Source organism: Panulirus ornatus, chromosome 48 (genome assembly GCF_036320965.1).
Source record: "Panulirus ornatus isolate Po-2019 chromosome 48, ASM3632096v1, whole genome shotgun sequence".
NCBI classification, from domain to species: Eukaryota; Metazoa; Arthropoda; class Malacostraca; order Decapoda; family Palinuridae; genus Panulirus; species Panulirus ornatus.
In genome coordinates this window covers 11,286,987-11,314,209 of record NC_092271.1, presented here as the reverse complement: position 1 = coordinate 11,314,209, position 27,223 = coordinate 11,286,987, and the positions used below count along the sequence as shown (strand labels likewise).

At 39.0% G+C, this 27,223-nt stretch overlaps 1 protein-coding gene across 8 annotated transcripts in view; it reads right to left on the bottom strand.

The window, feature by feature from the left end:
* Positions 1-27,223, bottom strand: part of LOC139764080 (uncharacterized) — a 671,778-nt gene that overhangs the window by 124,440 nt on the left and 520,115 nt on the right. For 6 of the 8 annotated variants that reach the window (XM_071690559.1, XM_071690560.1, XM_071690558.1 and 3 more), the window contains exons 11-25: positions 26,617-26,751; positions 25,189-25,311; positions 22,435-22,533; positions 21,507-21,665; positions 21,185-21,343; positions 18,718-18,840; positions 14,801-14,920; positions 14,501-14,620; positions 14,197-14,316; positions 13,843-13,962; positions 13,474-13,593; positions 12,550-12,669; positions 10,730-10,849; positions 9,840-9,959; positions 9,403-9,563 (exon numbers count right to left, since the gene is read on the bottom strand). In XM_071690559.1, the coding sequence (XP_071546660.1) occupies positions 9,403-9,563; positions 9,840-9,959; positions 10,730-10,849; positions 12,550-12,669; positions 13,474-13,593; positions 13,843-13,962; positions 14,197-14,316; positions 14,501-14,620; positions 14,801-14,920; positions 18,718-18,840; positions 21,185-21,343; positions 21,507-21,665; positions 22,435-22,533; positions 25,189-25,311; positions 26,617-26,751 (1,919 nt within the window). The remainder of the gene's footprint in view (positions 1-9,402; positions 9,564-9,839; positions 9,960-10,729; positions 10,850-12,549; positions 12,670-13,473; positions 13,594-13,842; positions 13,963-14,196; positions 14,317-14,500; positions 14,621-14,800; positions 14,921-18,717; positions 18,841-21,184; positions 21,344-21,506; positions 21,666-22,434; positions 22,534-25,188; positions 25,312-26,616; positions 26,752-27,223) is intronic. The other 2 variants (XM_071690563.1, XM_071690565.1) reach the window with 2 other exon arrangements.

Below are 27,223 nucleotides of genomic sequence, written 5' to 3'. Positions count from 1 at the left end.
TGTTGAGTATTCCTGGGAAATTATATGGGAGGGTATTGAGCAAGAGGGTGAAGGCATGTATAGAGCATCAGACTGGAGAAAAGCAGTGTGGTTTCAAAAGTGGTAGAGGATGTGTGGATCAGGTATTTGCTTTGAAGAATGTATGTGAGAAATACTTAAAAAAGCAGATGGATTTGTATGTAGCATTTATGGATCTGGAAAAGGCATATGATAGAGTTGATAGAGATGCTCAGTGGAAAGGTGTTAAGAGTATATGGTGCGGGAGGTAAGTTGCTAGAAGCAGTGAAAAGTGTTTTCAAGGATGTAAGACAGGAAGGGAGGATGTAAGGCAGGAAGAGAGGAAAGTGATTGGTTCCCAGTGAATGTTGGTTTGCGGCAGGGGTATGTGATGTCTCCATGGTTGTTTAATTTGTTTATGGATTGGGTGGTTAGGGAGGTGAATGCATGAGTTTTGGAGAGAGGGGCAAGTATGCAGTCTGTTGTGGATGACAGGGCTTGGAAAGTGAGTCAGTTGTTGTCCGATGATGATACAGTGCTGATGGCTGATTCGGGTGAGAAACTGCATAAGTTGGTGACTGAGTTTGGTAAAGATTGTGAAAGAAGAAAGCTGAGAGTCAATGTGAATAAGAGTACGGTTATTAGGTTCAGTAGGGTTAAGGGACAAGTCAATTGAGAGGTAAGTTTGAATGGAGAAAAACTGGAGGAAGTGAAGTATTTAGATACCTGGGAGTGAATTTAGCAGTGGATGGAACCATGGAAGCGGAAGTGAGTCACAGGGTGGGGGAGGGGGCAAAGATTCTGGGAGTATTGAAGAATGTGTGGAAGGCGAGAACATTATCTCAGAGAGCAAAAATGGGTATGTTTGAAGGAATAGTGGTTCCAACAATGATATATGGTTGTGAGGCATGGTTTGGTAGGGTTGTGCAGAGGAGGTAATGTGCTGGAAATGAGATATTTGAGGACAATATGTGGTGTGAGGTGGTTTGATCGAGTAAGTAATGAAAGGGTAAGAGAGAAGTGTGGTTATAAAAAGAGTGTGGTTGAGAGAGCAGAAGAGGGTGTATTGAAATGGTTTGGTCACATGGAAAGAGTGAGTAAGGAAGGATTGAAAAAAAGGATATATCTGTCAGAGGTGGAGGGAACAAGGAGAAGTGGGAGACCAAATTGGAGGTGGAAGGATGGAGTGAAAAAGATTTTGAGCATTTGGGGCCTGAACATACAGGAGGGTGAAAGGTGTGCAAAAAGTAGAGTGAATTGAAACAATGTTTTATACCGGGTTGATGTGCTGTCAATGGATTGAACCAGGGCATGTGAAGTGTCTGAGGCAAACCACAGAAAGTTTTATGGGGTCTGGATGTGGACAGGGAGCTGTGGTTTCAGTGCATTACACATGACAGCTAGAGACTGAGTGTGAACAAATGTGGCCTTTGTTGTCCTTTCCTAGTGCTACTTCGTATGCACGCGGGGGAGGGGGGTGCCATTTCATGTGTGGTGATGGGAATGGATGAAGGTAGCAAGTATGAATATGTACAAGTGTATATATGTATATGCCTGTGTATGTATATGTATGTATACACTGAAATGTATAGGTATGTATAAGTGTGTGTGTGGGTGTTTATGTATATACGTGTGCATGTGTGTGGGTTGGGCCATTCTTTCGTCTGTTTCCTTGCACTGCCTCGCTAAAGCGGGAGACAGCAACAAAGTATAATGAATAAAATAAATATATATATATATATATGTGGAGGCTAAGGTGAAGATTTGTATGGGTTTTCAGAAAAGAAGAGTGAATGTTGGGGTGAAGAGGGTGGTGAGAGTAAGTGAGCTTGGAAAGGAGACTTGTGTGAGGAAGAACCAGGAGAGATTGAGTGCAGAATGGAAAAAGGTGAGAGTAAATGACATAAGGGGAGTGGGGGAGGAATGGGATGTATTTATGGAAGCAGTGATGGCTTGCACAAAAGATGTCTGTGGCATGAGAAAGGTGGGAGGTGGGCAGATTAGTGGTGGGATGAAGAAGTAAGATTGTTAGTGAAAGAGAAGAGAAAGGCATTTGGATGATTTTTGCAGGGAAATAGTGTGAATGACTAGGAGATGTATAAAAGAAAGAGGTAGGAGGTCAAGAGAAAGGTGCAAGAGGTGAAAAAGAGGGCAAATGAGAGTTGGGTGAGAGAGTATCGATAAATTTTAGGGAGAATATAAAGATGTTTTGGAAGGAGGTAAATAAAGTGCTTAAGACAAGAGAAGAAATGGGAACATCGGTGAAGGGGGCAAATGGGAAGGTAATTACAACTAGTGGTGATGAGTATTTTGAAGGTTTGTTGAATGTGTTTGATGATAGAGTGGCAGATATAGGGTGATTTGGATGAGGTGGTGTGCGAAGCGATAGGGTCAGGGAGAATGGTTTGGTAAACAGAGAAGAGGTAGTGAAAGCTTTGCAGATGAAAGCTGGCAGGGTGGCAGGTTTGGATGGTATTGCAGTGGAATTTATTAAAAAGGGGGTGACTGTGTTGTTGACTAGTTGGTAAGGATACTCAATGTATGTATTGTTCATGGTGAAGAGCCTGAGGATGGGCGGAATGCATGCATAGTACCACTGTACAAAGGCAAAGAGGATAAAGGTGAGTGTTCAAATTTCAGAGGTATAAGTTTGTTGAGTATTCCTGGAAATTATATGGGAGGGTATTGAGCAAGAGGGTGAAGGCATGTATAGAGCATCAGACTGGAGAAAAGCAGTGTGGTTTCAAAAGTGGTAGAGGATGTGTGGATCAGGTATTTGCTTTGAAGAATGTATGTGAGAAATACTTAAAAAAGCAGATGGATTTGTATGTAGCATTTATGGATCTGGAAAAGGCATATGATAGAGTTGATAGAGATGCTCAGTGGAAAGGTGTTAAGAGTATATGGTGCGGGAGGTAAGTTGCTAGAAGCAGTGAAAAGTGTTTTCAAGGATGTAAGACAGGAAGGGAGGATGTAAGGCAGGAAGAGAGGAAAGTGATTGGTTCCCAGTGAATGTTGGTTTGCTGGCAGGGGTATGTGATGTCTCCATGGTTGTTTAATTTGTTTATGGATTGGGTGGTTAGGGAGGTGAATGCATGAGTTTTGGAGAGAGGGGCAAGTATGCAGTCTGTTGTGGATGACAGGGCTTGGAAAGTGAGTCAGTTGTTGTCCGATGATGATACAGTGCTGATGGCTGATTCGGGTGAGAAACTGCATAAGTTGGTGACTGAGTTTGGTAAAGATTGTGAAAGAAGAAAGCTGAGAGTCAATGTGAATAAGAGTACGGTTATTAGGTTCAGTAGGGTTAAGGGACAAGTCAATTGAGAGGTAAGTTTGAATGGAGAAAAACTGGAGGAAGTGAAGTATTTAGATACCTGGGAGTGAATTTAGCAGTGGATGGAACCATGGAAGCGGAAGTGAGTCACAGGGTGGGGGAGGGGGCAAAGATTCTGGGAGTATTGAAGAATGTGTGGAAGGCGAGAACATTATCTCAGAGAGCAAAAATGGGTATGTTTGAAGGAATAGTGGTTCCAACAATGATATATGGTTGTGAGGCATGGTTTGGTAGGGTTGTGCAGAGGAGGTAATGTGCTGGAAATGAGATATTTGAGGACAATATGTGGTGTGAGGTGGTTTGATCGAGTAAGTAATGAAAGGGTAAAAGAGAAGTGTGGTTATAAAAAGAGTGTGGTTGAGAGAGCAGAAGAGGGTGTACTGAAATGGTTTGGTCACATGGAAAGAGTGAGTAAGGAAGGATTGAAAAAAAGGATATATCTGTCAGAGGTGGAGGGAACAAGGAGAAGTGGGAGACCAAATTGGAGGTGGAAGGATGGAGTGAAAAAGATTTTGAGCATTTGGGGCCTGAACATACAGGAGGGTGAAAGGTGTGCAAAAAGTAGAGTGAATTGAAACAATGTTTTATACCGGGTTGATGTGCTGTCAATGGATTGAACCAGGGCATGTGAAGTGTCTGAGGCAAACCACAGAAAGTTTTATGGGGTCAGCTAGAGACTGAGTGTGAACACATGTGGCCTTTGTTGTCCTTTCCTAGTGCTACTTCGTATGCACGCGGGGGAGGGGGGTGCCATTTCATGTGTGGTGATGGGAATGGATGAAGGTAGCAAGTATGAATATGTACAAGTGTATATATGTATATGCCTGTGTATGTATATGTATGTATACACTGAAATGTATAGGTATGTATATGTGCGTGTGTGGGTGTTTATGTATATACGTGTGCATGTGTGTGGGTTGGGCCATTCTTTCGTCTGTTTCCTTGCACTGCCTCGCTAAAGCGGGAGACAGCAACAAAGTATAATGAATAAAATAAATATATATATATATATATGTGGAGGCTAAGGTGAAGATTTGTATGGGTTTTCAGAAAAGAAGAGTGAATGTTGGGGTGAAGAGGGTGGTGAGAGTAAGTGAGCTTGGGAAGGAGACTTGTGTGAGGTAGTACCAGGAGAGACTGAGTACAGAATGGAAAAAGGTGAGAACAATGGAAGTAAGGGGAGTGGGGGAGGAATGGGATGTATTTAGGGAATCAGTGATGGATTGCGCAAAAGATGCTTGTGGCATGAGAAGAGTGGGAGGTGGGTTGATTAGAAAGGGTAGTGAGTGGTGGGATGAAGAAGTAAGAGTATTAGTGAAAGAGAAGAGAGAGGCATTTGGACGATTTTTGCAGGGAAAAAATGCAATTGAGTGGGAGATGTATAAAAGAAAGAGACAGGAGGTCAAGAGAAAGGTGCAAGAGGTGAAAAAAAGGGCAAATGAGAGTTGGGGTGAGAGAGTATCATTAAATTTTAGGGAGAATAAAAAGATGTTCTGGAAGGAGGTAAATAAAGTGCGTAAGACAAGGGAGCAAATGGGAACTTCAGTGAAGGGCGCAAATGGGGAGGTGAAAACAAGTAATGGTGATGTGAGAAGGAGATGGAGTGAGTATTTTGAAGGTTTGTTGAATGTGTTTGATGATAGAGTGGCAGATATAGGGTGTTTTGGTCGAGGTGGTGTGCAAAGTGCGAGGGTTAGGGAATATGATTTGGTAAACAGAGAAGAGGTAGTAAAAGCTTTGCGGAAGATGAAAGCCAGCAAGGCAGCAGGTTTGGATGGTATTGCACTGGAATTTATTAAAAAAGGGGGTGACTGTATTGTTGACTGGTTGGTAAGGTTATTTAATGTATGTATGACTCATGGTGAGGTGCCTGAGGATTGGCGGAATGCGTGCATAGTGCCATTGTACAAAGGCAAAGGGGATAAGAGTGAGTGCTCAAATTACAGAGGTATAAGTTTGTTGAGTATTCCTATCCCTGGGGATAGGGGAGAAAGAATACTTCCCACGTATTCCCTGCGTGTCGTAGAAGGCGACTAAAAGGGGAGGGAGCGGGGGCTGGAAATCCTCCCCTCTTAATTTTTTTAATTTTCCAAAAGAAGGAACAGAGAAGGGGGCCAGGTGAGGATATTCCCTCAGTGGCCCAGTTCTCTGTTCTTAACGCTACCTCGCTAACGCGGGAAATGGCGAATAGTTTGAAAAAAAAAAAAAAAAAAAGTATTCCTGGCAAATTATATGGGAGGGTATTGATTGAGAGGGTGAAGGCATGTACAGAGCATCAGATTGGGGAAGAGCAGTGTGGTTTCAGAGGTGGTAGAGGATGTGTGGATCAGGTGTTTGCTTTGAAGAATGTATGTGAGAAATACTTAGAAAAGCAAATGGATTTGTATGTAGCATTTATGGATCTGGAGAAGGCATATGATAGAGTTGATAGAGATGCTCTGTGGAAGGTATTAAGAATATATGGTGTGGGAGGCAAGTTGTTGGAAGCAGTGAAAAGTTTTTATCGAGGATGTAAGGCATGTGTACGTGTAGGAAGAGAGGAAAGTGATTGGTTCTCAGTGAATGTAGGTTTGCGGCAGGGGTGTGTGATGTCTCCATGGTTGTTTAATTTGTTTATGGATGGGGTTGTTAGGGAGGTGAATGCAAGAGTTTTGGAAAGAGGGGCAAGTATGAAGTCTGTTGGGGATGAGAGAGCTTGGGAAGTGAGTCAGTTGTTGTTCGCTGATGATACAGCGCTGGTGGCTGATTCATGTGAGAAACTGCAGAAGCTGGTGACTGAGTTTGGTAAAGTGTGTGAAAGAAGAAAGTTAAGAGTAAATGTGAATAAGAGCAAGGTTATTAGGTACAGTAGGGTTGAGGGTCAAGTCAACTGGGAGGTGAGTTTGAATGGAGATAAACTGGAGGAAGTGAAGTGTTTTAGATATCTGGGAGTGGATCTGGCAGCGGATGGAACCATGGAAGCGGAAGTGGATCATAGGGTGGGGGAGGGGGCGAAAATTCTGGGAGCCTTGAAGAATGTGTGGAAGTCGAGAACATTATCTCGGAAAGCAAAAATGGGTATGTTTGAGGGAATAGTTGTTCCAACAATGTTGTATGGTTGCGAGGCATGGACTATGGATAGAGTTGTGCGCAGGAGGATGAATGTGCTGGAAATGAGATGTTTGAGGACAATGTGTGGTGTGAGGTGGTTTGATCGAGTAAGTAACGTAAGGGTAAGAGAGATGTGTGGAAATAAAAAGAGCGTGGTTGAGAGAGCAGAAGAGGGTGTTCTGAAATGGTTTGGTCACATGGAGAGAATGAGTGAGGAAAGATTGACCAAGAGGATATATGTGTCGGAGGTGGAGGGAACGAGGAGAAGAGGGAGACCAAATTGGAGGTGGAAAGATGGAGTGAAAAAGATTTTGGGTGATCGGGGCCTGAACATGCAGGAGGGTGAAAGGAGGGCAAGGAATAGAGTGAATTGGAGCGATGTGGTATACCGGGGTTGACGTGCTGTCAGTGGATTGAATCAAGGCATGTGAAGCTTCTGGGGTAAACCATGGAAAGCTGTGTAGGTATGTATATTTGCGTGTGTGGACGTATGTATATACATGTGTATGGGGGTGGGTTGGGCCATTTCTTTCGTCTGTTTCCTTGCGCTACCTCGCAAACGCGGGAGACAGCGACAAAGCAAAAAAAAAAAAAAAAAAATGTATATGTCTATGAATGTATATGTATGTATATGTGTGTGTATGGGCATTTATGTATATACATGTGTATGTGGGTGGGTTGGGCCATTCCTCGTCTGTTTCCTTGCACTGCCTCGCTGATGCAGGAGATGGCGATAAGTATGATAAATATACTTAAATAGTACTTTAGAGAAGGACTGGTTAGGCAATCAGTTATTGCTGTTCTTAGATGGTTATGAGTCTCCAAAACCAAAGAAATCTATCTTCAATCCCCTTTCTCTGACCCAAGATATGAGTACTGAATTCCCTGGGTCTTTTACTTACAGAAACTCATCTATGAGCTTATCTGACAATATCACATCATATCTGCCTCACCCACATGTGGACCCCTGGCATTCTGTCCACAGACATACAATCTCTCTGTTTCCTTGCACTGCCTCGCTGATGCAGGAGATGGCGATAAGTATGATAAATACTTTAATAGTACTTTAGAGAAGGACTGGTTAGGCAATCAGTTACTGCTGTTCTTAGATGGTTATGAGTCTCCAAAACCAAAGAAATCTATCATCAATTCCCTTTCTCTGACCCAAGATATGAGTACTGAATTCCCTGGGTCTTTTACTTACAGAAACTCATCTATGAGCTTATCTGACAATATCACATCATGTCTGCCTCACCCACATGTGGACTCCTGGCATTCTGTCCACAGACATACAATCTCTCACACAGTTCATTCTTTATAACTCTAGATTTTTCTGTGGTAAGTCCTATGTGCTAGCCTTGCCTTGTGGCACAATGGTAGGAGCAATAGACAGAAGTAGTACGTTGGAGCATTAGACAGGAGGATTAGGTAGTTGCATTAGGTAGTCGTAGTCAGTAGGAACAGTGGGTAGGAGCCAATGAAAACACTGCGCTACAGTTGCCCACTGCCAAAGGCCTGTTAAGGGTGAAGCACAAGAGTCTAAGAAGTGGCAATAGAGTTCAACAATTAGGTAGATTCTTTTGCCGAAGCCATCACTTTGAGGGAGTTCCCAAAGGGAACATGTGTGTTACAGATACAAAGAAATTTAGGTTCTTGAATTCAGATAAAGACAGGTAGTGAAAGAATAGAAGTATCTTTATCTTGGAGATTTAATCATTACAAAATTTGTAATTTGATAAGTTGCAGTCAAGCATACATGTAAAATAAGAGCTGTGGGTAATGCACTGGATGTACAGGATCCCCTCCCTGATGTAACATCCAAAATGGTTACTCATACATTTATGGAACATAACCTCAGATGATACAGATGTGGTCCCACCTTCTTTGACAAAAGAAGGATGAGACCTATAAGGCTCATTAAGGAAAAAAATCCCGTGAGACTCACATATGCACCCACTTCCTTTCTTTTGCATTCAAAGCTCAAGGTTCACATCCATATAACACTGCCTTGACCATTATACCTTCAAACATAACCATCTTTGCCCTAGTAGCCAGTGATCTCTCCTTCCAAACACTCCTTAATGCACCCAGATCTGAGCCTGCTCACCCTGTGGTTCCATCTGCTACTAAGTAACTAAAGCAATACACCTCCTTAAGGTCCTTCCTATTGAAACTTATACACATCCTTCTGTCCCATCTCCCTATTCTACCTCAGTGCCTTACTTTTTTCACATTTACTTCAAATCTCTCCTTTCACACATTATTCCACACTTTCTAACTAGCTCTGGAGGCTATCATCATAGCTCCGTTATCTGCTAATAGCAAATGACTCACCTCCCATGCCCCCCTAATCTGAGAATACAACATACCTGCCCCTCACCATGCTGTCCATGAACAATGAAAAACCATGATGACATCATATATCCCTAATGTAGAACAACCTTCACTAGGAACCACGCTTTCTCCACCATTTCAAACTGCAAACATAATTTACTCTCCTGATAAAAACTCCTAACTGTATATAATAACTTTCCATCTACTTCATATATTTACAGCACCCTCCAAAAGGCCTCTCTGTCAACCCTATCATATGCCTTCTCCAGAACCATAACTGCCACATAAAATTTCTTTCCTTTCTCAATGTATTTCTCACAAAAACTCTTCAGAGCACACAGCTGGTCCACATATGTCCTACCTCACCTGAAGCCATGCTGATCCTTCCCAATCCTACATTTTCTGCATGCCACTATCCTTTAAATCATCACTCCCATGCAATTTACCAAGTATACTCAACAGACATACCTATGTAATTCAAGTATTCACTTATGCTCTTGCAGATATCAGCACTGAAAAACATTCTTTAAACTTTCTTAATGAAATTCATGCTTCTACACTAGGGAAGAATGAATCAAAATAATCAATAACAAAAGTATTTTTTAATCCAAAACTGTATACTTTAGCAAAAATATGATCTTACTCACCTGCTGGCATCCACCATTGTCCTCAGCACATTCATCTTCATCAATACAGGAATCATTGGCAGACATGAAATAACCTTCCCTGCATTTACATGTGTATGATCCTTCGAGATTATCACATATCTGGTCACATCCACCATTGTCTTTCTTACACTCATCTACATCTGACATGAAAAATCAGCAGAGAAATATGTGATAATAAGAAACCTTCAAGTTGGAATTCTATACTAAGACCTCTATAGGTAACAAAATATAAGTTCAATAACTTTAAAAAAAATAGCCTTACACTTAGTCATACATAACTGTGATAATCCCATTTCATTTATTCACCCTAAAATATATCCTGTTAATGGTATGCATCTAACCTTGCTCTGTATAAGGAAACTGATAACTAATAATTATAATGAAGTGAAAAGTTATCTTAAATTAAGTATGCTTACCAATGCACATGATGAGATCAGGAGCTAACATCAAGCCATCAGGGCATAAGCAGGTAAAGGATCCTTCAGTGTTGTTACACCCATGAGAACACTTGTGGTCTTTTGAACACTCATCAATATCTACATGCAGTCATAAAAGAAATGCCTTAGTATATTAGGGATGGCAACATTGAAGTGGGAGCATTATTCATGTTAAAATGAGTAGAGGCAATACATGAGCATGTGAAGATGGGAATGGCAAAAGGTGTAAGGCATAGGTAACTGACTAGCTGTTTTTGTACACAATCAAGTTTACACAATAAACTCTAGTATGACAAATTCCTATTTGAATTCCACATGAGAAATGAATAATCAGCAAGCCTTTGAATGCATATGTCTATGTTAAAAAATATCAATGTATGAAAAAGTTCAAATACAAAGAATGAAAATCTTACAAAAAAATTTTCAAAAACTAAAATTTAAACAAATCATGAAGGAAGCAAAGGCCATGTTACAAAATCCTATCATTAAACTTATGGATTCACAATAAATATATAATCAAATCCCATATGTCATTTTCCATTACATGAGTAGCCCATGCAGAAAGACTATGAACAGTACTGTCACTCCACTTTAGTAACATTCATCCATCAAATCTTAGAACTTCTGTTCAAATTCTTCTTTCTAAATATGAATTCAACAAAAGAAACACTCCATCAACAACAAAGAAGAAAAAAAATAACAAAGAAGAAAAAGTGATTAATCTGAATAATATTTGACAGTAGCATTTCTACCTACTAATGATGAGGGCAAAGTAAAACTGATGCTAAAAGGTAAAAAGGAATTTCTTTATTCAAGGAGGAGGCCTACTGCAATTAAAAGATAATAATGCAAACCTCACTTCTGCTTACCCATGCAGGTGACCAGGTCAGGTGCCAGTCTGAAGCCATCAGGACAGGTACATGTGAAGGATCCCTCTACATTGATGCACCCAAAAGAACATCCATGGTTTTCTGAACACTCATTAATATCTGTAGACAATGTAATGAGATATATTCTAATCTATGTAGGGACTGAATATGGTAAAAACTAATTCATACCAAGGAACTGAAAAAAGGTGGGAGTGTTAACTTATGGTGGGAAAAGGTAATAACACTGCGACTTGAGTGAAGCTGGGGAAAGGATGAGAGGAAGAATCAGAACTGGATAAAAGGTAAGCAACTAAAATGAGCTATCCTTAATGGGACCTATTGCTTATATATGGTGACTGCTGTAAAACCTTCCCTGTGCAGCTCAGTCACCAAAAACAGATGCTATCTTCCTTGGGCATTCTCTTGGCATTTTTTCCATGTAATCACTTGTTTCCACTCAGTCTCATTTCATTCATTATTTTGGTTATTCTTTTTTTACTGAGTCTCTCTCTTCATATCCAAAACATACCAATGAACATTCTTCTACGTTGTAGCTATACCATATTTTTTCCATATTTCTTTACCAATCATTCATCCCACCCATCTTTCTTACTTAAAGCATTGTGAAAATTCTACATTTGCATGTACAGAACTGTTTACCATCCTATCACTTTAGGAACAATGCTCCCTTTCCCACAAAAAGAAACAGTTGTGCCATTTCGTTCAACAACCTCTTCTATACAAGAATATTGGCGCTACTTCCTGTGAACACATTACTGAAATAAAAGACATTTGCTTAACATTTACTGCCCCAGTGAACAGATCTATTTCTTTTCCATTCTCCTTCTCAAAGAAGCTGTAATATACTACACCTTCACTTCCTCCATTTGCTATCCATCTGATCATATTTTGCATTTCAACAGTCTCTTTATACTGTAACTTATTTTGTGTTTATTCAGTTTCCTTCCCCTATAGAAAAGATAAATTACCCCCACATGTGTCTTTAACTCCTATCTGCAGGCTCATCAACAATACTGTACTTTACAATACATCTACATGTGTCCGTATGACAGTCAATAAGAATGGTGACTGGGAAGCTTACACTGAGAGTAAAGTCAAGAAAAGGAGAATCAAAATACAGTGTGTGCAAGAAACTTACATGACAGAATTCTAGTTCCAAATCTTAAATATGGATATAAAACCTAGATTTTCCTTAATTTAACATGTCAGAAATAAGAGCAGAAGAGATAGTTAAACTAGACAACATAAAGGGAATCACATGAGTAAACATAATAAAGAATGATGTTATGAAGGTATGCAGTATGAAATCCTTGAAAAAACAAATGAAAGAAAACAACATGATAGTAATATCACAAAGGATGTGTATTATGGTGACTGACAGGCTGATAGAGAAGATTTGTGGTTCTATGGCCTTTAGTACAAGAAGATGTACAGGAAAAATGTGGTGAGCAAACTGTTGAGCATTAAAGATATCTGGAATGAAGGCTGTGTGGGTGTGACAGTGGCATACATGGATATGTCAGTTTCAAATGATGAATCAATTTCAGTGTTCAAATCAAAAAGTTGAGACATGCTTTCAGTTAAACAAAAACATTTCCTTTGTTGATTCTGCTACAGACATACACCTAGACCATATGTGAGTGTGCTGAAAGGCTATATGCTTCCGATCAAAATGGGAATGTAGTTAAACATAATACAGAATTGATGGACATATGGAATACATAATATAAGAGCTAAATCTTTAAAGATACAAAGCACTTTTAGTGGGAAGAGAAAATGTAAACCCTCTGTCAGCTTACCTATACAGCTGATAAAATCATGTGCAAGAGTGAGACCACTAGGACAGGTACAGGTAAAGGATCCTTTAGTGTTACGGCATCCATGGGAACACTTGTGGTCCTCTGAACACTCATCAATATCTGTACAAGTAATCATGAGAGAAATGTTCTGTTATAGAGGTGAAAGCTGGTAAGTACCCATCCATAACACTATGGCAATGAAGAAAAATATGAGTGTTGAATGACAGACAACTATGAGAAAAGAAAAAATCAACTATGTTTAAGAAATAGTATGAGGAGTACGATTTACATGTTGGTAAGGAATATAACCTAAGGCAATGACCTAAAACCAACTCTTCTGTATCATCACTTGGAAAATGACCTCTAAGATGGGGTGTAATTAAGATGTGTGTAATTAAGGTATAGACCTTAATTACACACAAGAAAATTAAAATGATATTGGTCAGTCATGTAATGCAAACTGATACATTTTACTGAGATAATATTAATTTCTAAAAAAATGCAAATAAGTCATACTCATATACGTGAAAAGAAAAAACTGATAACCTAATGACAACAAAAATCAAGAACAAAAAAGGACTGCATTACTGGCACATTTTAAGGTCAAGACTCAAGTCAAGGCCCAAATGACAAGAGCAATGACACTGTACAGTAATAGAGAAAAACGATGCAGGAAAGAGGGTAGCTATTTCAGGAATACTCCTCTTGCAACAGGAAAATTAAGTAAACCTTTCAACTTACATACACAATTCACAGGTAGTACAATCAGGGACAAATTCATAAGGCAAGATAAATTATATGAGATAAAAAAATACAAAATGGGGAGCAGTTGAAATTACACGAGATGATTAATACTGAATGGGGAGCAGTTATTTCAGAATATACCTGCAGAAGTATGAACAATATGCCAACCTCATGACTTACCTACACAGGAAATAAGATCAGGAGCTAGTCTGAGGCCAGTTGGACAGGTGCAAGTGTAGGATCCTTCAGTATTATTACATCTATGGGAACAATTGTGGTCCTCTGTGCACTCATCAATATCTACCAAAAAGTCATGGGTATATCACTTCACTGGTTGAAGGCAAAGGATGAATGCTGTACTTAATTAATAAAGGAAAAAGAAAAGCAGGAGTTCAGCTAGTACTTGGATAAATGTCAACCTTAAATAAATGTCAATCTCAAAAGGGAGGTTAGAAAAAGAAACTATTTACAGCAGAGATATAACATAGAATAGTTATTTCTGAAATACACCTACAACTGTAAGAACTATATGCCAAGCTCATGACTTACCTATACAGGAAATAAAATCGGGAGCTAGTCTCAGGCCAGTGGGACAGGTGCAGATATAGGATCCTTCAGCATTATCACATCCATGAGAACACTTGTGGTCATCTGAGCACTCATCAATATCTACACAAAAAGTCATTGGTAAAATACTTCACCAGTACAAGTAAAAAAAATATATTTCCCAATCTTGAAATGACAAAGAAAGCAGAGGTTCAACTAATGCTTGGGTGGAGATTAACCTAGATAGATAAGAAGTATCTGAGGTGGGTTAGGATATGGGACTGTTTATGGTAAGAGTACAAAATGATAATAGAAGTAAATTTACAGTAGAAAGAATACACCAACCTCAAGGCTTACCTTCACAGGAAATAAGATCAGGAGCTAGTGTTAGGCCAGTGGGACAAGTGCAGTTGTACGATCCATCTGTATTATCACATCCATGGGAACATTTGTGATCCTCTGAACACTCATCAATATCTACAAAAAAATTGTTAGACATTTCACTGATAACAGAAGGTATCAATGTTAACACTTATCATGAAGAATAAGGGAAAAAGGAAAGCAGGAGGTAGGTTTAGATATGGGACTGCTTATGGTAAAGATACAGGTTGAATATAGAAATATATTTACAGTGGAAAGAATACACCAACTTCATACTTACCTTCACAGGAAATAAGATCAGGAGCTAGTGTAAGGCCAGTGGGACAAGTGCAGTTGTACGATCCATCTGTATTATCACATCCATGGGAACATTTGTGATCCCCTGAGCACTCATCAATATCTACAAAAAATTGTTACACATTTCACTGATAATAGAAGGTAATGTTAACACTTATCAAGGAGAATAAGGGAAAAAGGAAAGCAGGAGGTAGGTTTGGATATGGGACTGTTTATGGTAAAGATACGTGTTGAAGAAAGAAATATATTTACAGTGGAAAGAATACACCAACTTCATCCTTACCTTCACAGGAAATAAGATCAGGAGCTAGTGTAAGGCCACTGGGACAAGTGCAGGTGTATGATCCATCTGTATTACCACAGCCATGGGAGCATTTGTGATCCTCTGAGCACTCATCAATATCTACAAAAAAAAGTTGTTACACATTTCACTGATACCAGAAGGTATCAATGTTAACATTTATCAAGGAGAATATGGGAAAGAAGGAAAGCAGAAGTCTGACTAAGTCTTGCATGAAGATCAACTTATGTATGAATTCTTCTGAAGTACGCTGGGATAAGAAACTTTAAAGATGAAATTTGAAAAGAAGTGAAGCATTTACAGAAATAAATTTTTTTCTGGGTTGACAAATGAATGTATAAAATCATAATCTTACTCAACTGAAACTTTGATGATGGTTAGTATCACTTACATCAGTAAAGTAAAATGTAATTCCAGTGCTTTGGTCAAAACACAGTACAATACAACTTGATCCTTTTCTTGTTGAAAGAAGTCTTGTTCATTTTTCAGCCTTGAGTTAAACAGTGTATAAGATGTCAGGTTCAATACACGTTTTGTTATCTTCACTTTGTGCTAGCCCTATCTTTTGGCAAAATGGTAGGAGCAATAGAAGAAAGTAGTAGGTAGCAACTCAGACAGGAGCTTTAGGAAGAAACATTAGGTAGGAGTAGTAGGTTAGAGGATTACATAGGAGCATTAGGTAGATACAGAGGGTTCTAACATAAGGCAGAAATATTAGGTCGACATATTTGGCAGAAGTAGTTGGTAGGAACATTAAGAGCCCTTGAAAATGCTACACTAGAATTGCCGTCTCCTAAAGGACTGTTAGGGTGAAGGACTAAAGGCTAAGAAGTGGCACTGAAGTTCAGGTTATGGAGGCTCTTTTGCTGTGGCCACCCCCTTTAGGGAGTTCCCTAAGGGAACATGTCTCTGAGATACAGGTAGATAAACATATAGGTAGATAGATACACAGATAGATGAGGTTTATATGAAATCTGTCTTAATCACAAGGTCCTAAATGTTGTTATCAGAGCTCATTCCCTAATGCTCAACTGTTACAGGTGCAAAACTTTCTTTTCTATATCTAAGCCTGTTGCTAATTAGAAACTCCCCTCTGTATCATTTTCCAAAGAAGGATCCTTCTATTAGAGTTAAGCAACATAAATATAGTATAAGAACGGGACACGAATCATATGCCTTATTTAGTCACATTAAAAACTATGATCATTGTATTACCTGGAGTAATGCCACCTCACTTATCAACTCTCCATTACCATGAGAAATATCATTGAATCTTCTATTATTAAATACGCATAGAATTATAACCTTAACATTAGTGAAGGTCTGTAAAAATTGGATAACTTTATCGTTAATAAAATTTGTAAACAATTCCCTTTCTTGTCCACATAATAAGTTTATGATGCACTCGGTGTCTGTCGTGGACAATCACGTGTTTACCAAATGGCATCCTAGCTAAGTCTCTTTGTTCTATATCACCTGACTGTTATGCTTCTTTCTTGTATCTCCCCTGATGACGTAATTATTACATGAAAGTGCACTTGGGAACTTATTGTGTTTCATGTTCCTGTGGGCAGATAGGGATATATATTCATATATTTATTTATCTATTTATTGTACTTAGTCGCTGTATCCTGTGTTAGCGAGGTAGTGCAAGGAAACAAACGAAAGAATGGCCCAACCCAACCACATACACATGTATATACATAAATGCCCACACATGCACATATATACATTTCATTGTATACATACATATACATATAGAGACATATACATATATACACATGTACATATTCATACTTGCTGCCTTCATCGATTCCTGTCGCCACCCCACCACACATGAAATGGCACCCCCTTCCCCCCTTGCATGCGCATAAGGTAGCGCTAAGAAAAGACAACAAAGACCACATTCGTTCACATTCACTCTCTAGCTGTCATGTGTAATGCATCGAAACCACAGCTCCCTTTCCACATCCAGGCCCCACAAAACTTTCCATGGTTTACCCCAGATGCTTCACATGCCCTGGTTCAATCCATTGACAGCACACTGGCCCAGGTACACCACATCATTCCAATTCACTGTATTCACTGTATTGTATTTCACCCTCCTGCATGTTCAGGCCCCGATTGCTTAATATCTTTTTCACTCCATCCTTCCACCTTCAATTTGGTCTCCCACGTCTCCTCGTTCCTCCATCTCTGACACATATATCCTCTTTGTCAATCTTTCCTCACTCATAATCTCCATGTGACCAAACCATTACAATACACCTTCTTCTCTCTCAACCACACTCATTTTATTTCCACACATCTCTCTTACCCTTTCATTACTTACTCGATCAAACCACCTCACACCACATACTGTTCTCAAACATCTCATTTCCAACACATCCACCCTCATCTGCATAACCCTATCTACAGCCTATACCTCGCATCCATGTAACATTGTTGGAACCGCTATTCCTTCAAACATACCCATTTTTGCTCTTCGAGATAACGTTCTCACCTTCCACACATTCTTTAACACTCCCAGAACCTTCACCTCCTCCCCCAACCTGTGACTCACTTCTGCTTCCATGGTTCCATCTGCTGCTAAATCCACTCCCAGGCATCTAAATACTTCACTTCCTCCAGTTTTTCTCCATTCAAACTTACCTCCCAATTAACTTGTCCCTCAACCCTACTGAACCTAATAACCTTGCTCTTATTCACATTTACTCTCAGCTTTCTTCTTTCTCACACTTTACCAAACTCAGTCACCAACTTCAGCAGTTTCTCACCTGAATCAGCCACCAGTGATGTATCATCAGCTGACTCATTTCCCAAGCCCTCTCATCCACAACAGACTGTATACTTGCCCCTCTCTCCAAAACTCTTGCATTCACCTCCCTAACAACCCCATCCATAAACAAATTAAACTACCATTGAGACATCATGCACCCCTGCCATAAACAAACATTCACTGGGAACCAATCACTTTCCTCTCTTCCTACTCACACACATGCCTTTCATCCTTGGTAAAAACTTTTCAATGCCTCTACCAACTTACCTCCCACACCATATACTCATAATACCTTCCACAAAGCATCTCTATCAACCCAATCATATGCCATCTCCAGATCCATAAATGCTACATACAAATCTATCTGTTTTTCTAAGTATTTCTCACATACATTCTTCAAAGCAAACACGTGATCCAAACATCCTCTACCACTTCGGAAACCATACTGCTCTTCCCTAATCTGATGCTCCGTACATGCCTTTACCCTCTCAATCGATACCCTTCCATATAATTTCCCAGGAATACTCAACAAATTTATACCTCTGTAATTTGAAGACTCACCTTTATCCCCTTTGCCTCTGGACAATGGCACTATGCATGCATTCTGCCAATCCTCAGGCACTTCATCATGAATCATTCATACAGTGAATATCCTTACCAACCAGTCAACAACACAGTCACCCCCTTTTTTAAATTCCTGCATCACTATATCCCTGCAATGTCACCTCTTGGTTAAGGATCTAGGAGAAACTGTCTAAATAAAAAGGTTCTGTGGCTTCAGAAGTTTGAAAACCCCTAACTAAGACTATGTTCACTCATCTCAAATATAGAAAATTTGCTCTAAAACCTTAAACTGTTTTTGAGATTCAATTGTCTATTTTGCTCTGTTTTTGTGCATTCATTAGTTAAACTATGATTATGATGGTAAAGTATAATAAGTCTGTTTTTGTTGTGAATCTGATGGACTATTACATTTTCAAAGGAATGTTTCAAATGTGGATCTTTACTAGCAGAATGTTTGAAAATATACAGTTATTGGAGTATAAGAAGTATGTAAATGATAAAATCAATAACAGCAGTAGCAGTGATGATTAAGTGACCATAGCAAATAAGGACTGACCAAGGCACATCTTGTTATCTTGGGCAAGGACAAATCCAGCAGGGCAGGAACAGTGGGCATCACCATGGGTGTTAACACAGATGTCAGAGCAGCCGAATTTGTCCTTCTCACACTCATCCACATCTGTTGGGTTCAAGGTACATTTACAACCGATACATTTCTTTAAAGGAGAAATGTAAGTTTTGAAAACTGGAAAATCTTTTCTCTACAAGGTAGTGTCCCACAAGCATGAGACATGTTCCCTAGGAATACATGTTTCAGGATCCTTCCAATCCTCATAATTCTGGTGAGGAAGTACCAGCCTTCACTCACTCATTACAGGGCCACCTTCAGTCAATCACTGACTACCAACAAGCTGAGGTTATCAACCCACTAACTTCCAGCCATTCAAATCTCTCAATACACAGAATTTGCATATTACTCTACAAAGTTCCATTACAGCTTTAGTGCTGTATTTGTACCCATTTGTATCCATTTACAGTTCATCATGCATTTCCTCCACTTCACCAGCATTTTCATCATCCTCATCACCATCAAGCAACTGCTAAACATCCTCAGGTCACTGAAGGTAAAGAGATGGCATTTCTCAAAAAAAAAAGAGGAATGCAGGGCAGAGTAAGAAAACCAAGGAAAAAAAAAAATGCTTCCAGAACACTTACACAGAAAAAATGTTTTGTAAATTGTAAAAACTTACGTTTTTCTCATATGCAGTCTATGCTATGGACATGAAAGCATAGCTACATGAAGGAAGTGGGTTTTGAGAAAAACTTTCAGATGAGATGAATTTCTCCAGTGCAGTCTGTTGTGCAGGCATGAAAACATAGCAACATGAAGAAAGTGGGTTTTGAGAAAATTCTCAGATAAGACAAATCCCAAAAGCAAAAATAAATACCTTCAGGGGTGAATCAGAGGAACATTGGAATCTGACTCTTCTGAAGGAGGAATCCCTTGAACCATCAGTGAGATGACCAAAAGTCTAATCCATATTCCTGCATACATTGCTAGTCAGTCCATGAAAAGGGAACTTTGCCCGACTGCTCATGGTACAAAGATGGGCTCTCACAAAATCTCCCCTTTTCTGATAAGGTAAACTAAGATAGCAGTAACTGTTTAAAAAGTGTCTTGGCTTTAGAGAAGGCCTGACACAGAGGGTCACCACAATCCTCTGGTAAGGAGGACGATAATCTAGGGGTACAGGATAACAGATAAAACAAAAGATCATTCAACATTAGAAAGCTACTCAGGCTTCTCCATAAAACAAAGTGTAAGGCTTTCAGTGATTACCTAACTCCTAATAAGTTGGTGGCTTTAAAAAGGCTTGACACAGAGGGTCACCACAATCCTCTGGTAAGGGAGACAATAATCTAGGGGTACAGGATGACAGATAAAACAAAAGATCATTCAACATAAGAAAGCTACTCAGGCTTCTCCACAAAACAAAGTGTAAGACTCCAGTGATTACCTAACTCCTAATAAGTCAGTGGGCAGGTAACTTTTCTTAGAAAAAAATACTGAGACAAAAAAAGAGATCAGAAGAAGCACCAAAAATTGTGAGGTACCAACATCAGAAAAACTGGTGGCCAGAAGCAGTAGAGTCCTTGGTGTGGATCAAAATCAATTAAAAACCTCAGAGGTGGAGAAGAAACAAATCTTCTAAACTCTCTGAGTGAAGCACTTCCCCTTCTATCTACAAGACACAAGTGATATATGTTAACAAACATGAACTGGGATACTGTAAATGTTAAACTATTTCCCTATTAGTATCCTAACATATTGGTAGGTCAGTCAGGACTTAGTATAGAAGGGAGTCAGTTTATCGCCATTTCTCCTAACTGTGACTTGAGGTTAAGGAGTGATCTTGTCATGTATGTTGACTTGAAGACAAGACCCCATCATTATACCATAATGTTATGTGCTGATGGGTACTATACACTGGTGTTTTGGGAGTAAGATAGAGAAAGTCCATATCTATTTTGCAAGGACCAGCCATGTCCAAAGGTTCAAGAGAATATCATTAGCATACCAACTGAGGACAGATTGTCTAGTTACATTTACAACTCATCTATAAAAAACATTTTTTTCCTTGAATCCTCCAATAATGACACAGAGAGGGACATCCCACCTCAGCAAGATCCTCACAGTAAACTAGGAGTTCCATATACATATATAAAGGGGCTACCTCACAGAGTAATAGCTCATGACAACTGCCGAAATGGAGGATGGATAAACATCTCCAATGGAAGAACTGAAATAAAAATCTTAACCTAAGTTCCAAAGGAAGAACTGAAATAAAAATCTTAACCTGAGTTCAGCAGCCCTAGGTGGGCCAAGGAATAAAAGATGCAAGAGCAAACAGAAAGGACTTACAGGTGAGAAAAGAAAGGCAAAGAGTGAGGGGGCAATGATAATTTGTAAAGAGTGAAGGAAAGGAGTAAAGAATGAGGTGCAAGAGGTGAGAGACACTGACCCTTGCAACCAAGTTTGTCTTCAGTGGGCATGAGGCCAGTGGGACACTCAAGTGTTTGGACGAGCTCCTCTGCCTCAGCACAGTGGTAGCTGCCTGGTGTATTGATGCAGCCATACTCACATTTGCTGGCCACATTATTGTATTCACACTCATCTATGTCTGTTAAAAACATGGAGAAGTTCATTAAGAAAATGTCTCAACTTTCTTATTCTAACAGTAGAATATCATTTTAACAAATTCAAGATAATAATACAATAATTTTTTCAAGTTAATCAATGACCCATTAAGCTGTAAAGCAACAGAAAAATGAAATGAGCCTTACCATTACAAGTCTTCCAGTCCATAGCCATAACAAAACCCTCAGGGCAAGTACAGAAGATCTGCCCAAAAGTGTTAAGGCAGATGTGGGAACAACCACCATTGTTGATGGCACACTCATCCTCATCCTCGCACGTGTGATTGTCAGCACCAAGGTGTGTTCCTATGGTATATAAAAGCTGATGAGAAGTACCTTACTAGGGAAAATGGTGCATTATATCAATTATAAAGGAGTACAAGATAGAATGAACTCTTTGATTCAAGTATGGAATGGCCTATAGTTCAGTGGCTTTCAGTTTTACCAAAGGTAATCAAATAAGGGGTAAAGTTTAAAACATACTCATCTCCATCTATCATCTGGGACTTATGAAGCAGTATAAGGTCATATCAAGATAAGTGGATATAGAAGAGCATTATTTTCCACATCTTCACTGGAGAAAGAGGAGCAATTCTCAAGAAAAAAAGGCATAAAAAAATCATGGGATACATTGAAAATAATTACATATATGCTTGTAACTGACCACAGTGTCTCAACTAAAAGTCTTAATACTGGTGTAAGCTTCCAGTTGGCAGATTCTAAGTCATTTAGAGTGGTATTTACTTCACAGACTCCTAGAAGGAATCTCACACTTTTCTCTGTGAGAAGTTGGTAAAGAAACTGGAGTTTCAGGCAAGCATCTGGAGAGACTCCTCTAGCAGACTGTAAACTGTCTAATGTGAAACAAGTTATGCATGTCAGATGAGTGTTTTAAAAGTGAGTTGGGATTACTAATAGCATGGCATGGCGTGGCACAAGGCTTGATCAATGCATTACTATTCTACACCCACATGAATGACTTGCCAGAATGACTAAACTCAAACCTGAATATGTTTGTTGATGAAGTTCTAAGGTCATGAAAAAAGTAACACAACGACTCACCAGTAACTCTTACCTAGCAGATTATCACAAGTGCAAAAGTAACCACCCTCTGTATTGTGGCAAGTATCCTGGCAGGGTCCATGGCCATTTCTCAGGAGACACTCATTTTTATCTGGGGGGAAAAACAGGCTTAGCAATGGCTATTTTCTTGGCAAAGAAAAAACAAACAAGTTCACCATTAAAATAGTCATTCCTCAGATGGACAGTGATTCTCATTTGGCCCTTAACAACTTAAGGGAAGGTGGTTGTAACATCTGTTTCTCTACACTGCTCAGCAATCAAACTCCTATCCATCTCATTTGTTTTGTACTTTCTGTGAACCTACCCCTTTTAAAAAGGCAGGATTTCCTCTTTTTCCAAAACTCTTGGATTATTTTTCTATTTCCTACTTTTTCATCTCTGAAACCCCTTACAGTTTTACATTTAAATCCTTGTCACAATCAGGATTTTCACCCATGATTAGAGCCTTTGACCTAAAAAAAAATGAAAGGCTTTTGTACAATGCTGCTGGTCTCATCTTTCCCCAGATTTGCAATAGTTTTAGAGATGTCTTCGAAACTAACATTTTGAAGGAAAATAATAAGATTAACTCCCTTTTTATACATACACAATAGAGGTATGATTTTAAGAGTGGGAAGGAGGAACAGAGTGCCTCCAATGGCAGCTGATGCCAATAAGTGTCATTTTCATAAAGACATCTTAAAGGGTCTAGAAAAATTAGCATGCACAGATAACAAACAAGCAAATATGTATACATACATGCAAGATAAAAAGACAATTAGAGGCTATAGACATGCAAAAAGCAGTTTATGAGATAAAATAAAAAGGTGCTACACAGTTTCTGAAATAAAAGAAACAAAAAAATGGCTAACATCAAAATGCATGGTCCTAGCTGCCAGATTTGAACATATCTGCCTGGCTGGCCTTGTGAATTTGATTGTTTTATTCATATAATTTTCAAAATACTGTAATAGAAGTACAGTAACTGAGGTAGTCACACCAATGAAAATCATATTATAAAATTGCAATCATCATGAAACTGGCTTACAGCCAAGACATGAGGGGATAAACAGTAATGACTACACTCAGTGTGGAGCTTGAATGCTTATATCAGATCAGCCCTTAATCTTCTCTTTTTTAAATTATACTGATTTAAGTAATTTAGTTGGCTCTCACAGGATTTGTTTTTTCAAGTCTGGGGATCATCTTGGTAGCCTGTCTCTGTGCTCTCTCCAGTCTGTCTATGTCTTTCCACAAGTGGGGTGACTAAAACTGACCACAATTTTCAAGATAAGGACACACAAGTGACTTGTAAAGAGTAAGAATAATTTCCCTGGACTTTAATTCATTAGTTCTACATCCATGAATTTTGTCTGCCTTTTTAACTGCATCTGTGCACTGTTTATTTGGCTTTAGATCATAAGAGATCATCTCACCCAAGTCTTCTGCATTTACCTTTTGGAGTCCAACAGAATTTATACTGTTGTTTGACTATTAATTTTCACTAACAACAAGTTAAACTTTGCGCTTGTCAATATTAAAATTCAATGGCCACCTGTAAGCCCAGTCCATCAGTTTGTCCATGTCCATCTGCTGCTGCAGACATTCAATTTCTGTTATAGATTCATTTTCCAACTTAATATTGTCTGCAAATTTTGGTACCTTACAATGCAGCTCATTATCAATATCATCAATGCACATGAGAAGGAGTACAACAGGTCCTTGTGGTACACCACTTGTTACATTTAACCGATTTCAGCTTTGACCATTCTTTACAAATCTTTGTTTACTACCAGTTAAGCACTGAAGTACACCCCAATCTATACCATGTGACTTAACTTTAGTTAGTAACCTTTGATGTGTAACTTTAATGAACGTTTTATTGAAAATAGAGAAAGATGATGTCAACTGCTTCAGTATCATTATGCATGTTGATTATGTCATAAAAGAAATCAAGCAGATTTTTCAGACATTGAACAATTTCATCGAAAACCATGCTGAGAGTCATTTACTGTGTGATGGTTCTCTATATGGTTTAATGTCTTATCCCAAACGATATTTGTCTGTTGGCAAATATTACAACTGCATTGAAGAACGTAAGTAAAGAAACATTCAGCAAGCTGTTCACATCCCACATAAGACAAAAACTTGAGTATGCTTCTCAAGTTTGGTCACTGTATTTAGAGAAACAAAGAATACAGCAAATTCAGATGAAAGCAATAAAGATGGTGTCAAAATTAGAGGCTCAAGGCTTTGAATTTGCCCAACATGAAAGAAAGAAGAGCAAGGTGTTATTTGATCAAGACTTTTAAGTTTTTCAACCAGCTTGGTGACATCAGCACTAGAGAGTTCTCTGAAAGCTGCAAATACACAAATGACTAATAACCACTACATGAAGTTCGACAAGACTCTTCTTTAAAAGCAGGTGGAGTATTTATAGTGTAAAAATTGAAGACAATGGAATAAACAAATTATTGAAATCGTGAATGAAGACAGCATACAAGAGTTTAAAAAGACGTATGATATAAAAGATCAACCGTTGGGGTTTCAATAGTGAAGAACCCTTCCAACTATAATGCATATAAATAAATACACTGAAGATATATGATCATATCAACCTTCATGATATAAGGAATTCTATTTACAAGTTTCTGATCATACAGAGGAATGATTAATGCAATATAATAGAAGGATATTATACTAGGAGATATTATAACATACTGGGTACAAAAGCCTCAATGAGAAAGGGAATCAGTTTGCCACCCACCAATACAAGTCTTGCCATTGGAGGCAAGGCTGTACCCCTTTGAGCAGCGACACTGGTGAGAACCCAGCTTGTTAACACACTTCTCTTCACAACCACCGTTGTTGACCTGACACTCATCCACATCTGCAACAGGGAGATAAGCTACATGAAAATGCACTTCTTTGTTGATCTGTAACATCTTGAGTGTAAAGTCAAGAGATGCGCTTACAATAATTGCCTCGGACTTACAAAGTTCCATTTCATATCTATCAAGCTGCATACAGTTCAGTTTTTGGACACAACATATCTACACAAGTTGGTTACGATTCTGTAATTTTTACCAAACTTTCATCAGGTCCTTCATGGTGAGATGAAACTGGTCTCTATGGTATCTTAAACTGTTTTCAATATAACTGATACCGACAGGAAAAATGATATAAAATTATAGCAACAGGTAGTGCAAAATTTTACATTCATAGGTCTCATAGAAGTGAATTAAAACTCTTGAATGGAGACGCCACTTTTGTGGGTTTGAAGGATATAAAAATGTGGGGGTTCTGGTTTCCTATGCATTAAAATTATCTTTCGATGTTAAATAACTTGTCCATAGCAGGGATATGGACGGCAGGGAAAACGTGGAGTTAAATCACACTATGTTATAATAAAGCATAAAAATTTAATAATAAGCAGTTTTAGCGTGTAAAGACTGTATCTGTAAAGAAGTTCTCAATATTACGTATTCTAAAGAACGTATAGTTCTCTAGTTACCTCCGCCATGTAAACAGCGAGTTTAGATGAGATGTCAAGATATATGAGTATCTGACCTTGTGCGGTAGACATCTCATAAACAGTAATTTGAGCCCTAAGTTTATGCGGACCTCACAACTCAAACATGGTATTCACAAAAGTCGAATTAAGTCAGATCAAGACATTACGAGGCACGGCAACATTCAGTGGAATGCATAAATAATAATGGATAATAAACATACTTACACTCTACTGATATGGGCTCTTGCTTTTTTTTTTTTTTTTTACATTAGCATTCGTTTTGTTGATCGTTTACCAAACAAAGAAAGCCCTTGAGAATCCGAACAATCGCCAGGTGAATGTTTTAGGTCAAGTGCTCTCTAAGAGTCTGGACGGTCATACTAGAAAATGGCGTCGCGATGCCATAAATGTCCCTCATTTCGTTTACTAATTGCAAGATTTCAACGAAATTGTTATGAATGTTGATTCTGAGAATTTTTACCCCCATTGTTTCACTCTCCGTCAAAGGCCTGGCCACTTTACGGAATTTTGAAACTTTATTACAGACGCTTCATCTAAATATCCATCCATACCCTTTATCACCTCCACACATCATAAAAAGCCCTTGCAGGAAATTTCGTTGATTTTCATCATCTAGAAAGGTGGCGTCCATAAACTAGGAAATAAAACCCTGAGACTTACCTTGACAGGAGAATTCGTCGTCCCTGAGACGGAAGCCCTTGTAGCACAAGCACTGACTGCCATTGGTGGTGGGCTCACAGATTTGCTCACAGCCTCCGTTACCTGCACCACACACACCGCTGGTGACCTGGTGGGCTGTGACGGACATGTAATCAATGTTTAGTGCGGAGCCAGAGCTGGCTTTTTCCTGACTCAAAGAGTACATTCCTAACTATGAGCACCTACTTACATAGAGCAGGGGACACATGGTACTCAAACTTGTCCTGAATGAGTAGTACAGTAATACTGTTTCTCTCTGTTCATCAGGAACCATTTTCAACTACGTACCTGCGTTTGTTTCATGTGTTGTACTTGTTTCTTTCCGGGTTCTCGTGTGTGTGTGTGTGTGTGTAAATATATATATATATATATATATATATATATATATATATAAAATGAGTTGGTAAACAGAGAAGAGGTAGGAAAAGCTTTGCGGAAGATGAAAGCCGGCAAGGCAGCGGGTTTGGATGATATTGCAGTGGAATTTATTAAAAAAGGGGGTGACTGTATTGTTGATTGGTTGGTGAGGTTATTTAATGTATGTATGACTCATGGTGAGGTGCCTGAG